Below are 16,899 nucleotides of genomic sequence, written 5' to 3' on the forward strand. Positions count from 1 at the left end.
TTTACCTACAGAGTGCTGCTGAGTGAAGTGTAAAAGAGCAGGTACTTGGGACACTTAAAAATCCAGGCACAGGTGAGCTTGTATGATCTCATGGTTTGGTGATTAGGGTACAATAAGGAAGTCAGCACACTTCAGAAAATAGAAGTGAGTTTTTTTCCACTTCAGAGTTACATCTTTCTGAGATCCTGAAATTGTTGTTTCCCTCCACCAAATGAAAAATTGGAAGCTGAGGGCATTTTGGCAGTGGAGACCTGTTGTAATGTATCCAGGTAGAGAGGAGGCTCAGGGGCGACCTTATCGCTCTCTATGGGTACCTCAAGGGAGGCTGTAGCGAGGTGGGGGTTGGTCTGTTCTCCCACGTGCCTGGTGACAGGACGAGGGGGAATGGGCTTAAGTTGAGCCAGGGGAGTTTTAGGTTAGATGTTAGGAAGAACTTCTTCACTGAAAGGGTTGTGAGGCACTGGAACAGGCTGCCCGGGGAAGTGGTGGAGTCACCATCCCTGGAAGTCTTCAAAAGACGTTTAGATGTAGAGCTTAGGGAAATGGTTTAGTGGGGACTGCTAGCGTTAGGTCAGAGGTTGGACTCGATGATCTTGAGGTCTCTTCCAACCTAGAAAATTCTGTGATTCTGTGATATTCTACCTGTGAAAGATTTCTTCGACTGCGTGCCACTATTCATGTAGATTAAATGATAATAGCTTATCAGTATCTGTTACCGTAATACCCTAAAGTGATGAACAGCTTTGTTTGGTGTGCAGTTTTAACAATGGTGTTAATTGTTTTATGGAGATCAAATAGTGTTTTGCTGAAGCACCCAGTCATTTGCCAAGCCTGCCTCCTTGAACACAAAGTATTTGTATGAAAGAACTTTGACTTACAGCCTGGATCCACAAGGTTACAACTGATGTGGAGAACTCATTGCCAGCAAATCTGTACTTACTGTGTAGTCTGTTTATGGCTCTGAGAAGGCATTTAGCAAAAAAGTAGGAGAGACTGTTGTACAACAAAACATACAGCCTGACCAGCAGAAATTTTTAGCTGAGTTTTCAGCTCTACTTAATGCATTATTAACTTTTTAGTAGAGTTTGTGATTACGTTATTTGGAGAGCGGAGCAAATGAAATTTTGAGTCTAAGATTGTTGCTTCCAATTACATCCGAATTAGTAGTTCATGTGGAGAGTCAGGAAACGTACTTCAGTGCTCCCATTGATTCCCGAACCATAAGTTAGATCTCTACTAAAAATACTTGGAAGATCTGGAATCTTTCAAGGTCAGTTACCTTCCCAGGATCTACCCACAGTACTGATGACCCTGGTATGTTCAATTTTAGTTAATGAGCTACAGTGATTTTCAGGTGGAAGGAGCTAAAGTAAAAAATGAAGAACAACTTAACTGGTTAATCTGCTGGACTCCATCAGATTGCTTGTTTTTGTTTTTGTTTTGTTTTGATTTTTTTTAGGTAAGAAGAGCATGAAGGTGAATCTTAAGCTAGTCTCAGATTGATTTATATATTTATTTTAAATCAGAGATAAGCTGTGTGAATATTTGGTATTTTCGTATGAACTTGTGCACGTATTAAGGTATAATCCTGTTAACTGTCTCTGTTCAGCATTACATAAAGTCTTTTGCTGGTCTTTGCTTTCTGCATTGCTGACCCTGCTTGAAAGAATAAAAGCTAAGTAATGCTTCTTCACCGATGTGCCAATGAAACTTGGTTTCAGTACACTGAGCTTTATACTATTAATAGAAGCAGATAATGCTAGGATTTATTTATGGTTTCTTGCCCATATCCTTAATGGACTTGAGTAAGCTTAAGTAATAGAACTCAAAAAAAAAAAAAAAAAAAAGCAAATATAGTTTATTGTACTTATTGTACTGGCAGTGGTATCAAATTCCTTTCTTTGAATTACCCTGGTGTCATTCAGTAAATGATCTCGTGTAGGATCTGAGAAGTAAGAAGAATTGTTAGTTCAAAGTGTATGGCATTGTAAGTTACCATTACCAGACATTAAAATGTTGTGGTTTGATTTCTAAGAGCGTGGCATTTGTGACTTAGTGCTGTTCCTTTTCTGCTTTGTGAAAGTGAGTTAGTTTCCTTGTGTTCTCACTGAATACTGCATTTTACTTTTCGTATTGACCTATTATATTGTGGTACCTCACTGAACAATATAGCCTTTCCTTCCTGATGAACTTTGCACTTGGACTGTGAGTGTGTTGGAGTTTTTAAGTTTTTGCCAACTTACTGAATTGGGTTAGTACAGCGCATTTGGTTTTGATTCTCCGTTAACATGTTGGAAAATAAAAATGTTCTGAGTTAGCAGACAGCTAAAATTAAGTTAGATGTGTTGTTGTACTTTGCAGTGAATTTATCACTTCCAAATAAAAACCAGATCCAGTTAAGCTAATAGAAGAGTTTGTCTTGGTTTTCATACACTTGTTTAAAGTAAATTCTATTGAGTCCTTCTTTAGGGATGCCAATTCTGGGCTGTGACATCAAGCTAGTTTGCGGGGTGATAACACAATACTCCAGGGGCATGAAACCTTTAAAAATTGACAGTATTGCAGGATAAAGCTGTTTAAAGAGCTCTGTCTTCTGTGCTTCCTAGCTTGAGAAGTAATTTCTCAGCAGATTGGTTTAACTAAGTCAGGATAAAGATCAGCTTATCCTGTGAAATTAAAAAAAATAAATGCGTATTCAAACGAATACCTTTGTCAGGTTGACTTAGATTGTCAGGCTGGGCCTGTGTAGGAGGAAGGAGAAGCTGAAGGATTTACTCTCGATGCTCAAAGATTCATGCATTGAATTCCCATTAGCCCTTTATGCAATCATCTATGCAGTCAGGCACTTAGCTGTATTAGGAGTAATCTTTGTGTTGCTTTGATGTTTGGAATGTCCTTCTTAATGAAAAATTAATCAACACTGTACAATTTGATCTACTGCTTGGGAATATCTCACACTCTTGCATTTCCAGGAGCACTGCTTGGCACGAGTCAGTAAATCACTTGTGTGCATTATACGTTCAAGTGTACCAAAAAGGTGAAAATGTCATCCGATAAAATGATAAAAGATACTGGGTTTTGTTCTTGGCACAGAAGGATGGTGGAATATGGGAAAATCTTTACTGCTTTACTTCCTTCTGCAGTATTCTGACGTGCTAAAAGAATCCTGGCTCGTCTGCAGGAGTGGTCTGAGCTTTTAGTATGGTGGTCTGCTTGTATTGCGACAAGCCACGCTAGAGATCCAGGAGTTATTTGGCTGGAAAATTAGTGTACTTTTTCCAGAATAACCCACATTTTAACTTCAGGTTCATGCTGCAAAAGAAACTATCACTGAAATCAGTGATAGTTTAGCACAAGCTGCAACTAGGCCACTGATATTTCTTAAGAATGGCTGCCATTTTTCCTTCCCTTAATCATTCGTATGTTATTTGAGTGGCTCTTTCAACTTAAGTAAAATAAAAATTTACATATTAAAGGAGATAAGAAAAGCAAACTTTTACCTTTGAATTTTTTGTTTAGTTCTGTAATTTCAGCCTTTGATAGCTTCTGAACATAATACCTTTGTTTTCTTTCATAAGCAAGAATTAATAACGATTTAGGGTCCTTCTTCACTAGTTCTAGTGTAAAGGTGTGGGAAATCAGAATTTCATGTTGAAGCTTCTTATTTCACTGACATTTTACTTCTCGACTACTCAGCTGTTCTGTGGTTAATAACCTGAGTAGAAATTCAAGCATATATATATGTGTGTGTGTGTGTTTTGTGTTGTTTTTTTTTTTTTTTTTTCCAAGAAAACCATTCATGTCACATAGGTAACCTTTAAAAGCCTTGCTGCTCAAGGTTTTTAAGGTATTGGAAGATTTTTGTACATACATTTAAACAATTTATGTTGAAACTTTGTTCTTCACATGTGTTGTACTTACTACAGAGGAATAATCACATAGAAGTGAACCAATGAAAGAAATTGTTAGTGTGTATATTTTTGGTTAAGTTTGAGATTTAAGTTTGAGATTTAAATTTTATTTTAGACTTAACAGCCATGTCTGTACTAGTAAAGTACATGTGTCCAGAGCTACTGGCAGCAAGGCTAACTGGAAAGGAAGAGGCTGTATCTATATAATGAAACTCTCATATCATCAAGACCTGTGTGGCTGCATCCTGCTGCTCTGGGCTGTGGTGCTTTGGTTATGCTGCTCCTGGTCACTGCCTGATGGTAGCTTGTTAAGCAGCAGTCAACCTTAGAGACTTGCAACACCAGTGCTCAGGAAGACTTTGGGGCAGTATTTAATGTACTATATAGACAAAGATGTCGTAGATGGAGAAAAGAAGCTTCCATCTCATTTGTAAAATTGTGAGAACTCATGAGTTGACATAAAGACAATTTAGTAGATAAAGCAAAAGCTGCATGCCAGCAAAGCAAAACAAGGAATTAATTTGCCATTTACCATTGGGAGACAAATGTCTACGCAGGAGCATGGGGCTCCATCACGTGTAACATTTACTTGGGAAAACAAACATCATAACTCTGATCATCCCACCCCCCTGCCGTTCTTCTTTTCCCCCAGATTTTATTGCTGAGCATGACACCATATGGTATGGGATATCCCTTTGGGCCAGTTTGGGTCAGTGCTCTTGGCTTCTGGCAGGGCAGCACGAGAAGCTGGACATGAGAAGCTGGACAGTCCTGGAGTCAGTCACGAATGAAATAGGAAGATTTCTCTCATCCACTTTTCTTTACTTGCAGACACAGCTTTCATTAAAGAGCAAGGAATCTGAGCTGACAAGCTGAGTTCTTTCCTGGCAGTCTAGGGTTCCCTAACCTTGCTGTGTGTCTGAGGAAATCACTATTGCTTGTATTTCAGAGAACACAGGGCTTCTTTCTAGAAACAAAAACATTTTTTTTCTGCAGATAAAATACCTTATTATGTCTGGCTAGTGTTAAAAATGAGATTGTACTTGTCATATAAAAACACATGAAGTTTTATTTTTATCAGTGGTAAAATGAGCAGCAACCACTTGGTAAATAACTAATTTGAGAATCTTAAACCATTCTTCCTTGTTCAGTTATAAAACTAAAAAGAACAGCAATTTTCATGGATTCTATTTTTTTTTTCCCTTGGGGAAAGTGTTATTTGATGCATTTAAAGAATTTTGACCATCGGCTTAGATTTGTCTTTTAGTGGTCTTGATTATACAGAGAAATAAAGGGTAAGGTAAGTAAGGGGTCGCATGTTGATGGCTGTGTGTGCGCTGATGATTAAACACCTGATTAGTTAATTCAGTCTGTGACTCATCTTACTGCAGAAATACAAAGTGAACTGACGTGACTTTTTTCTCCCCATAGTGTGCTGGAGAAGAGAATTGGGTGGACAGTCGGACTATTTATGTGGGGCATCGTGAACCACCTCCCGGCACTGAAGCATACATTCCACAGAGATTTCCAGATAACAGGATAGTCTCATCAAAGGTATTGTAATGTGAAAGTATTCTTTAACTCATTTACATAAATCAGCTTCGGTTATGGTACATGTGTTCATTTATTTCCCCCAAGGTTTCCTTCCTATGCTTCCTGTATATTTCTCCTATACCATGACTGGCAAAGGTAAAATGAGGGTGTCTCAGATTTCTTCCACAAAAACTAATTGCCTGATTGCCTCTAGATGAGTAATTTTATTCTTGTTCGTGTTGATGTTTAATGTTTTACGTAGCAAAGTCTTAGAATGATGCTGTGTTTTTTCACAAAGGAGTGAGCAAGTCATTTTCATTTGGAGTGATGCTGGAGTAAAAAACATCTTCCCAGGGTATGGCCACATCCTTGGTAATCTAGAGCACCACTTCAAAGTGCTAGAAATACTATGATCAGTGCAAGTGATCTCCACAATGACAGTGCTGTTCCCTTCAAAAGCTCATACTGACAGAAACATTTAGAAATCATAGGATATTGTTACCCATCCCTAAGTGAATCATTCCTGGTATTTGTGATGCATTTAGAAACTTTCCAGTTGCCCCTCACTCTACCTAGTAAATTTGCTCCTTCTGCTTCAGCAGTTTTCTGTGAACATCTAAGTTGCCGGTTTATACTGACCGGATTGCTTTAGCAAAGGACTTTTCCTCCAGTGGCATCGAAAACCGAACACTTGCAGGTTTCTGTATGGCGAACTCCCCAAGAACTTCATGTTTTTCATGTGCTCAAATCTTAATCTTCGTGAATGTCCACCTGCAACCCAGTTATGAAATAGCTCTTCTACTGGGAAAAATTCTGTTTAAACAGTGGCTTAGGTCCACGGGATAACTTTAAGAATCTTACTAGACCAGCTTTGTAATCTCAAGGGGCTGAAGGCTCTCATACCTCAATGGATCTGAACACTTACCTTCCATTAACATGGCAAAGTTGTAATAAAACCTGTACTTCTCTCAAACAGTCTCTTTTCTTAACATGAAATTTTGTATTTTACTGCCTTCCTTGACAACAGTTTTTCCTACCTTCTCGCTATACTTCATTCAAAGACAGTATGCCTAGACAAACAGCTTAGTGTCTAGGCATCGTTAATTAGATAGACTATTCAAAAGGCAATGAAGTAAAAAATCTAAGTGGAGTGAAATCCTGTGCTCCATATATTAATTTGTATTACTTCTTAGATTATGGAAGGCTAAACACAGTTTTTGCAGATCTTTGTACTTGTGAGACACTTTGCTTATTTTTTTGTCTCCTGCATGTCATCTGGGATATGCATAATTAAAGCAGTAAGTTACTGCCAACATTTTTTTGAAATATAAAAATTCTGCTACATTCTGGAAGATGTCAGACATCTTTTCTGATAGTAAAATTGGAAGATTCAAGTTACCATGCTTTGCAGTATGGTTTGAAGTACGGTTTAGCACGCAGTTGAGCTAAGGATCCTTGCCAGCCGTTATTAAATATGTAGGATTTCAACTAGTTCAAGAAAAAAAATTCACTTTTTTTTTTTTTTTGATATAACATGTTCAGTTAAATGTTTGAAATGCTAGACTTCATAGTTACTCTTTCTATAAGTGGTTTTCCATAAACAAAATTTTTCAGTGGAAGTATTTATCTATATTTCTCAAACTTTTGTTTGTTTATTAAAATTGTTGCACTTTAAACAAATAATCTAAGTCTTCGTTGTAAAAGTAAACAGTGGTGATTATTTCAGGAGGAAATAATTTATATAAATCCTTTATAATCTTGTACAGTTCCTTAGACTGCTGAAAGGTCAGCTTAATGACAGTTGTTTTTATATGAGAACTTGCCTGCACTGTCTCTTCCAAGTAAACTCAATTATTCACGTGTTCCTACCCAGACGGACTGGGTAAAGCACTACCCTGACTTGGCTTGCATTGATTCTGGTTCTGTAAGCCAGCTAGCTCGTAACCTTTCACTCTGTCCTTGTCATCCACTCCGTTAGAAACCTTACACAGGGTTGCCTAATAAATGTGGCTTTAACCTTTCTGAAAAATGATGAAACATACAAAATTATGATGGTAAATTCATAGCTGTTAGAGTAAAATAAAGATACATGCACACAAGCACTCTGTATAATATTACTTCAACCATGAAGGATATTTGTGTAGTCCTTCATCAGTAAGATAGACAGTAACTTTCAGCTTTCAGTTTTATAGGACTTTAATGCTTATACAGGAAAGAAGATGACTGTTCTTCAAGGATGAGGAACTCTGAACTTCCAAGTTCAGATTTTGCCAAGTTAAATCAAAAGGAGTTTCTAAAAAGGGTTGCTCAAAACCATGAAGAAACCTCATCAATTGTACTGTGTTACTCTAGAGTCACAGAATCATTAAGGTTGAAAAAAACCTCCAAGAACATCTGGTCCAACCATTGCCCTACTCCCAATGTCACCCACTAAATCTTCATAGAATCATAGAATCATAGAATATCCTGAGTTGGAAGGGACCCTTAAGGATCATCAAGTCCAACTCTCGACACCGCACGGGTCTACCCAAAAGTTCAGACCATGTGCCTAAGTTCACAGTCCAATCTCTTCTTAAATTCAGACAGGCTCGGTGCAGTGACCACTTCCCTGGGGAGCCTGTTCCAGTGTGCAACCACCCTCTCTGTGAAGAACCCCCTCCTGACGTCCAGCCTAAATTTCCCCTGCCTCAGCTTAACCCCGTTCCCACGGGTCCTGTCACTAGTGTTAATGGAGAAAAGGTCTCCTGCCTCTTGACAACCCCTTACGAGGAAGTTGTAGACTGCGATGAGGTCTCCCCTCAGCCTCCTCTTCCCCAGGCTGAACAGGCCCAGTGACCTCAGCCGTTCCTCGTACGTCTTCCCCTCAAGGCCTTTCACCATCTTCGTAGCCCTCCTCTGGACACTTTCCAACAGTTTCATGTCCTTTTTATACTGTGGTGCCCAGAACTGCACACAGTACTCGAGGTGAGGCCGCACCAGCGCAGAGTAGAGCGGGACAATCACCTCCCTTGACCTACTAGCGATGCCGTGCTTGATGCACCCCAGGATACGATTGGCCCTCCTGGCTGCCAGGGCACACTGCTGGCTCATATTCAACTTGCTGTCTATCACGACCCCCAGATCCCTCTCTTCTAGGCTGCTCTCCAGCGTCTCATCGCCCAGTCTGTACATGCAGCCAGGGTTTCCCCGTCCCAGGTGCAGGACCCGGCACTTGCTCTTATTGAACTTCATGCGGTTGGTGATCGCCCAGCTCTCCAACCTGTCCAGATCCCTCTGCAAGGCCTTTACGCCCTCATTTGAGTCCACAACTCCTCCAAGTTTGGTGTCATCAGCAAACTTGCTCAAAATACCCTCTATTCCTACATCCAGATCATTTATAAAAATATTGAAAAGTACCGGTCCTAAAATGGAGCCTTGAGGGACCCCACTGGTGACCGCCCGCCAGCCTGACGCAGCTCCATTTACCATAACCCTTTGGGCCCTGCCCGTTAGCCAATTGCTCACCCATCGTATGATGTTTTTATTTAGCACCAGGTCCAAATGTCCTGAATAAATGCAGCTGCTTAAAATAACTAGGAAAGGCAAAAGCTCTTCCTTCAAAGGTAAACTTCCTGTTGTCAGCAAGATAATAATGTGATTCCAGTACATAGGGATATTTCTTGTATATTGCAGAGTCACTGTGAAATGTGGTTAATGCTCAGCTTAACAGCGTATTCCTGGTGGTGAAAAATTATATCTAAACAGACCTTGGGCAGGCAAACATGCTCTTCTGGTTTGATGCGTTATAATTCAGTTATGATTTTTAATGATGTATTATAAAAAGGCTGTGCTGAAACAGTAAGAAGCAAAAATTTCTCCTTTGGCTTGTGCATGTAGTTGGCTTATGTTCAAAGTTAGTGATCTCTGGAAGGCGGATTCTTATGTTCTATTTTTTGCTACTTTACCTGCAGGGGCTGTTAGCCTTTAATGTAGCTGTTGTGTGTCCTTGATTGAAGTTATCATAAGATAGTGATGCAGCATGGCCAAATATCAGCTGGTAGAAAGATCCTCATGTTTCACATGAGAGGGGAAAAAAAAGTAATTGAAGTGGCAGGAGCTTATTTGCTTTTTTCATTGAAAAGTTTTCACATTTTGAAAGTATTTACTGATTATTAACACTGTTTCAAAAAGATTAAGTTAAATTTTATAGCAGTAGTAGCTAAAAGAACTTGGTGGAAATCAACTTCTTCCTCCTTCTGAATCAGCATAACATCAAGTTTTTATCATATTTACTTCTAAAGAGCGACAAATTACAAAATAATTAATATGAATCTTGCTTAAGGTCCACACCTCATACTTCTGTCGTGCTCAGAGTATCCCAGGCAGTGAGCTTCACAGGATATCTTTACACACATAGCAGCACGTGGATGTGCCAGACCAGTTCTTACAATGATGTAAGAATTGCCAATGGCCCATCTAGCACTAGGGGTAGACGCCTATGGAAGAAAGCAAGGACAAGTAAGCACAGAGTGATACTTGCCCTCAGTAGAATCTTGGTATCACAGAAAGGTTTGGGTTGGAAGGGACCTTAAAGACCATCTATTTCCACCCCCTGCCATGGGCAGGGACACCTCCCACCAGAACAGGCTGCCCAAAGCCCCATCCAGCCTGGCCTTGAACACCTCCAGGGATGAGGGATCCATAACTTCTCTGGGCAACCTGTGCCAGGGCCTCACCACGCTCTGTTAGTATTTGCTGATCTGTGATTTAGCCATTTGTGAGCCAAAAGTGATGACTTTGTATTTAATTGCTTTTAATGAATTTCTAGACTGAATTTCTTCAGCGCATTTTGAACCTCCATGTATTTTCAGAATATGTAGTTAACGCCCAGTTAAACTGTAGAAGTGTTCACCAAATAAAACTATAAACCTTCATTTTGAAATTCACACTTCCTCATTTCATATGACGACTACAAGTTCTTGAATCTGTGAACAGCCATTATACTGTTTATCTTCTTGACTCTGTTAATGGTCTTTTGCCATATTCCTTTTCAAGCTGAATAATTTTGGTCTGTTCAGCAATCCTGTAGGGAAGCTGGTTTGTGCCTTTGCTCAGATTTGTCTGTACCTTTTCTCAAGCAAGCTGTAGAGCTTTAAGATTGTGAAGTACACAGAGCTTTCAATGCATAGGCTAATTGTGGGTTTATACAATGGTGTAAGTCTTTATTTTTTCATTTGTTAGTAATTTTTAACATTCAATTTCCTTTCCCTGACGTTGATGTGGTATTTTCATAGAACTGCTGTGTTTCAGGAATCTCATTCATTTGTAGATGAAGTAGGTATTTGCAAATTCAGTTCTAGCTGATTCAGTGAACTAAAGACTAATTGGATAAATACATTTGTATTTCTTGAACAGAGGAGAAGTTGTGTAGACAACTAAAATCTTGGAGAGCGCAGTGTTAAAGAAGTTCTGTGAGAACATGTTTAATGGCAGCTGCTCACCATGTTAGGCAGAGAACCTAGAGGAGGAACCACAAGAACTAGAAATGTCAGAGATGCCAAGACAGTGAGTGATCCCTGAGTGAAGGATCAGACGTTGCAGTGTGTCAAACAACCGACAAATTTAAGAATAGTGGGGACTCTGTAGGAGGACTAATTGTTTTTTTTCTGTACCACTCAGAGATTTATAAAAACTTTGGGTTTGGAAGCCATGTTAACATAACTTTCATTCTTGTTTTCAGTTTGTGGGGAATCAGTCCATACTATTTTTGCAGTTAGACAGGTTCACCAAGGCAAACTTTTACTGTTTTGTGAAGTTTTTACAGCTACAAAAGACACTTGTGCCTCTGTCACTTAACTGGAAGCAGAGGAGCTTAAGCCTCCAGAAAGACGGTGCTTTAAGTAGAGGGACAAGGCTACAACTGAAATGCAAAATTGATTCTACAGTGGATGCCGAACAGTTACTTGAAGAGCTTGTCCTTGCAAAGAGATTTCACCCAGTTTAAATTGTTATATGGAATTATGAAATGCAGCCTGGTACTATAGCTTTATTTCCTGTGTAGGTTCTTAAAAGGAAGCAATAATGTGAATTCTGGGTGGCAAAACAATACTATTACTAACTCCTGCTTTGAAATGCTTTATGACAGTGTTCACTGACCAGAATACGCCCGTTTTTGTTTCACAAATCTCTTCTGTTGCTTGCATGCTTCCTTGGCGCTTCTCTTCAAATACAGATCCAAACGCTGATTTGTATGAGAATCGCCTGAAACGATAATGCTGCGTGTTGAGAGTCCTATCAAATTGGAAGCAGAAGCTTAGCTACTTTCAGTGCTGATCTGATTAATTGTGAGTCATCTCGATCTCAGTGACTAATAGATAAATAAAGCTAAGTAACTCTGGCATGTTTCAGAGGATGTCGAAATGTTGCCTTCTTCCAGCAGACATTCATGCTTGCTTCCATGCAGCACTTCCTTCCAGCATCATGTTATTAAACCACAAAGACTGGAGGCAGCAAGGCTCTAATTTCTCCTTTTTTTTTGCCATAGTTGGAAGAAATCTTAATTCTGAAGCTTATTAAAATATTAAAATGCCTTCACCCTACAGTGCTACTTAGAACCCCGAGGAAGCCCGGGCTGTCCCAGACCTCTCCAAGGTCATACTTCATAACTGAGGATTTGTCTGGCCTCTGCAGGGACGTGACACAGCAGCTCTAAGTTGAGGAGTTCAAACACAGCCCTGAGCAGTGATATTTGAAATTCAAAAAAAGCATCCCAAGCCCACGCTGGGAACTGGCATGGTCATCTGTGTGAAGTGCAAATATTTGTACAGCATGCCTTGTGGGGCAGAGAGAAATGTGTGTGGGTAGGTACCGGTGCAGGGGAAGTTTTGTGTGCCTTTCAGTGTGGACGTATTGATCTGCTCTAAAAGCAGCCATAATGCAGAGCTTCCACCTTGTGCCCTGGCACTGCACTTGCTCACAGCCACGCTGGCTGATGCAGAAGGTCAGATTTGATGCTGCAAGAGTTAAATAGTAAGGTTTGCCCAGCTGTCCCTAAGGGTGAGTGGGGAAGAGCTGTCAGCAGTAAAGAAGAGTAAATGGTCTCATCCTTCTAAATGAATGGGCTCGCTCTCTGGTGCCAGCTGATGGGCAGCAATGCCTGTGATGGGATGGAATGTGTGATAATGCAGTTTTCTTCAGGGAAAACCCCCAGTACCTAGAGAGAACTAGGAAGAGCTGCAGGATCTTCATGATCTTCTTCTGGGTGGGATTTCCAGAATAGTGGCTCCCTGCAACCCTCTTGTATTGCAGGAGAAGCCATTTGTCACCCCACTGAATCAGTCCAGGATTACCAGCTATCTATTACTCATTGCTGGGGCAGAGTGAAGTTTTTCATACAAATATGTAGTCAGTACTTTAGGGGGGAGGGTAAGGGGGTAAGGGAGAAGAAGGAAGAAAGCTTGAGGATGGGTGTAATTCCCTTCACTTTACGTATGAGAAAGTGAAGCTTGTTTGTGCTCATAGTTTCACATCTCTTTTGCTAATGCTCTCTGAGACTTTTATCTTTAGACAGTCATCCTTACTGTAAGCCTTTTTTTTTTTTTTAACTGTAATTGAATAATTGTTCAGATGCTAGAGGATGTGTTTGTCAGAGGAGTTCCTGAAGATACAGATTTATCTGATTAATCTGATGAAATTGGCTAAATTAAGAGAGAGCTATGAAAGATACAATTCTTGGTTTGTAGTAGGAATCCTATGTTACTGGTAACTGCTTTTAAGGAACCTTATGACAAAATGTTTGTCCATTCACGCTCCTACATTCTCTAGTCTGACAGTAAAGAGATCAAATTTGTGACTGTCATGATCTGTGTGCGCCTCACTGGGCATTAGAGCCTTCCCCTGCATGCTTGCTATCCTTGACCTGAGAGACCCTGAATGCGTGCAAACCATTTGAACTGATTTCCCCAAATCAGTTTCATTTTTGCACTCCAAGTATACATGTGACTCTTAGTCACATGCAAAAGCCCTACATTTAACAGAGTTTACTGTGATCGATGTGATGTAACCTGCCTTACATCATGTGGTGGGGAGAAAGAAGGGTGTCTCCCTTAATGGAGTCACAGAGTGGGCAGATGAAGTGCAAGTTTATACTTTTACTAAAATACAGCTAACTGCTTGTTCTATATTCATTCAGAGTTGCTTTCTATGCCTCACAAAGTACTTTTCAGAATTCTGTGGGTATCACAATTCCATTTTTATCGAGTCTTTTTGTAAGTATAGGTGACTGAAACTTTTTGACTGAAGAAGGGAGAGAGATGAGACTGATTTAGCACATCAAATATCATGGATCAGTTCTGCTGCAAACTTCTGATACAGTTATAAAAGCAAGTCTCTGGAGATAAACGGGCCTGGACTCAGTGCTTAGGATTTCAGCTAACTTGATTTTCTTCTTCCACACTTATTATTATAGTTGTCTCTACCAATTCTCTGATCTATTAAGCTTTGACAAATTGTTTAAAAAAATAATACTGATATAAATGAAACTAATTTTAAAGAAATGGTCAAACCTTTGATCAGTTCTTTTTATCTATACTGTTGAAGGAGGATAGCTGTATGTATATGTACGTAATATTTATGTAGTTATATATGCATATATATGCACACATACATGTGTCCAGTTGGTAAACTGGCAGCTTAAGAATATATAATCCCCAGATAATTGATAGGTATTATAAAAATCTATATATTAGCGATACTGAAGTTACTATGATCACGCTTAAGTCTTGTGCAGATTTCTGGATTTGTTAAAAGAAAGACATTTAAAACGTAGAAGTGACTACAGGCATTATTGTTTAGCTTTTTTCTGTTCTTCCCTGAGTTTATTTTTCCTGAAGGTGGATCTTGTTTTGCAGAAGGATTTAGAATTCAGCACAGCAGGATGTATGCAAACCAGGACTGAAGCAACACAGGAAAATTTTTGGCAGAATAGTTCTAAGCACCTACAAAAAACAGTGAAAAATATCTAGTAGTACTGAGGGAAAGGAGTGTCAGAATATGAGATCGGAGTAGGTTAGCAGGGAGACAATAACTATTGGAAAACAAATACAAAAAATACACTGTAAAAAATCGAGATGTTGATAGAATTCAATAATGCAAAATGGAGTGCTGCTTTTTTTGTTTTGTTTTGTTTTGTTTTGTTTTACAGCTCCAGCATTTTATATCAAGTAATTACACGAGAAACCTTTACTTAAGAAAGTTTTTGTGTTTTAGGATGAAAAGAGAAGCTTGAGATGTGAGCCAAAAATCTGAAGTGGAGATATCAAATGAAAAGATCAAGATGCAAAGTTTAAAACTAAATCAGTTCATTGTTGTGAGGACCGTATTTCATATTTTTGAATCCATGGGACTGGCTCTAGCAAGGCTGGAAGCCAACAAGGCATTAGCAAAGTGACAGGATAGAAGAGTTGGTAAGATGGGGCAGGTGCCTGTAGGTGGGAATACTGCTGAGGTATGAATAAGGACACCAAGCACGCAGTTACAGAAATGCATCAGCCCTGCAGGTACTATCACAATAATAAATTGAAAGAAAATCTACTGAAATTATGCTCTTTTGACTTAAGACAGACTGATTTTACGTTCCTTGCTCAGTGCTTGAGATGCATCTATTCATTGTAGAGATGAACACAGCTCTACTACTTGCTGTCTAACATATTGCATCTTGTATGCAAAATTCATATGTCCTTTGATCTCTCTTATGCAGCTATTAAAAAAGTTTAGTTAAGCCTTCCCCAATTCACAAGCTTCAAGGGCATAATTATTTGGATACATTATTTCCGTTAAGCAAATTACAGTTTTATGTATACCCTTTTTTCACAATGTTTTTCAGAGTTTACAGAAAGTGTGACAAGAAAATATCAGAGGATATCAGGTGGTATTAGCTCTCTACCTGCACACAATCTGAGATATTAAAAACATATTTAACATCTTTTCTTCAAAGGCTTTTACTTTGTTCCTGCCTTGCTAGAGTAGAGAAAGTGCCTTGAATACAGTCATGAGATCTTGTTCTGAGTGGCAGTTGCTCTGTAGTTTCTCCTGGGAGTGATTGTGGTGGTTAAATGTTAACCTTCAATTCGTAGATCCTGGTCTGAGCTACAGGCGGTTGGGGAGTGAGGAAAGGGGGAGATGTGTCTAGGCATCTTAGCGATCTTTCTTTCTTGCCTAAAATCTTTCAAAACTTGTTACTTCTTCTGTGAAGAATAAAGGTGTACTTCGTATGTCTGAAATCCAGTATAATGAAGGATTATACTAAAAATTTATGAGGTTCGAGGAAAACAGAAGCGTTGCCAGCAGCGTAAGGGAGGTGATTCTTCCCCTCTGCTCCAGTACCACAAGATCGCACCAGGAGTGCTGCGTTCATTTCTGGGGTCCCCAGCGCAAGAAGGACACAGAGCTCTTGGAGTGAGTTCAGAGGACAACCACGAGGATGATCAGAGGGCTGAAGCAGCTCCTCCGTGAAGACAGGCTGAGAGAGCTGGGGATGTTCAGCCTGGAGAAGAGAAGGCTACAGGCAGACTTCATTGTGACCTCCCAGTACCTAAAGGGGGCTACAGGAAAGCTGGGGAGGAACTCTTTGTCGGGGGTGTAGTGATAGGACAAGGGGGAATGGCTTTAAACTAAAATAGGGTAGGTTTAGATTAGATATAAGGAAGAAATTTTTCATTGCTGAGGGTGGTGAGGCACTGGAACAGGTTGCCCAGAGAAGGTATGGATCCCTCATCCCTGGAGTTGTTCAAAGCCAGGCTGGATGGGGCTGTGGGCAACCTGGTCTGGTGGGAGGTGTCCCTGCCAATGGCATGGGGAGGTTAGAACTAGACGATCCTGAAGGGTCCCGACCAACCCAAACCTTTCTATGATTTTCTGAAAATGGTCTGCTCCCAGTATGTTCATATTTATTGAGGTAAGAGAGATGGTGAGGAAGGATGAAGCTGCAGGAAAGAGCACTGCTTCACTGGGAAAGCAGTAGATGGAAGTTGGAATATAAGGAAGATCAGATATTTTGGATAAAGATGAACATTCAAACTTTTTTTACAGATTGTTTTAAATAACTTACTTGGCTTTCTGGTGTTTTAAATATCTCGTCTCACAAAAATATGCTGCCAGCACATCTTTAGTTTAAACACTAGCACATTTAAGCAGAAAGTTATTGCAAACCAGAAAAATGCAAGCAGTTTTTCACTGAAACCTATTTTGTTCTTTTCTGCAAGTAAAGATTCATAAGGAAATAAATCCATTACAATTAGACAAAATTTTGTAGTTAATCAAAGCTAATGATGAAAATACAGAATTACTATAATCACTTCATTCTCACATACCATCATTTACATGATATAAAGTAACTGAAGATGACACTTCAAAGTACGCTTTACATGGCCCGGTGGAGTTTATATTTTTGCAAGAGGGAGCTATTTTGTAGGTTTAA

At 39.6% G+C, this 16,899-nt stretch overlaps 1 protein-coding gene across 4 annotated transcripts in view; it reads left to right on the plus strand.

Annotated features, from left to right (window-relative positions):
• ATP11A (ATPase phospholipid transporting 11A) overlaps positions 1-16,899 on the plus strand; it is a 125,405-nt gene that overhangs the window by 53,278 nt on the left and 55,228 nt on the right. For all 4 annotated transcript variants that reach the window (XM_082767909.1, XM_082767910.1, XM_082767912.1 and 1 more), the window contains exon 2: positions 5,343-5,465. In XM_082767909.1, coding sequence (XP_082624035.1) covers positions 5,343-5,465 — 123 coding nt within the window. The remainder of the gene's footprint in view (positions 1-5,342; positions 5,466-16,899) is intronic.

Source organism: Aythya marila, assembly GCF_965140915.1.
Source record: "Aythya marila genome assembly, chromosome: 1".
NCBI classification, from domain to species: Eukaryota; Metazoa; Chordata; class Aves; order Anseriformes; family Anatidae; genus Aythya; species Aythya marila.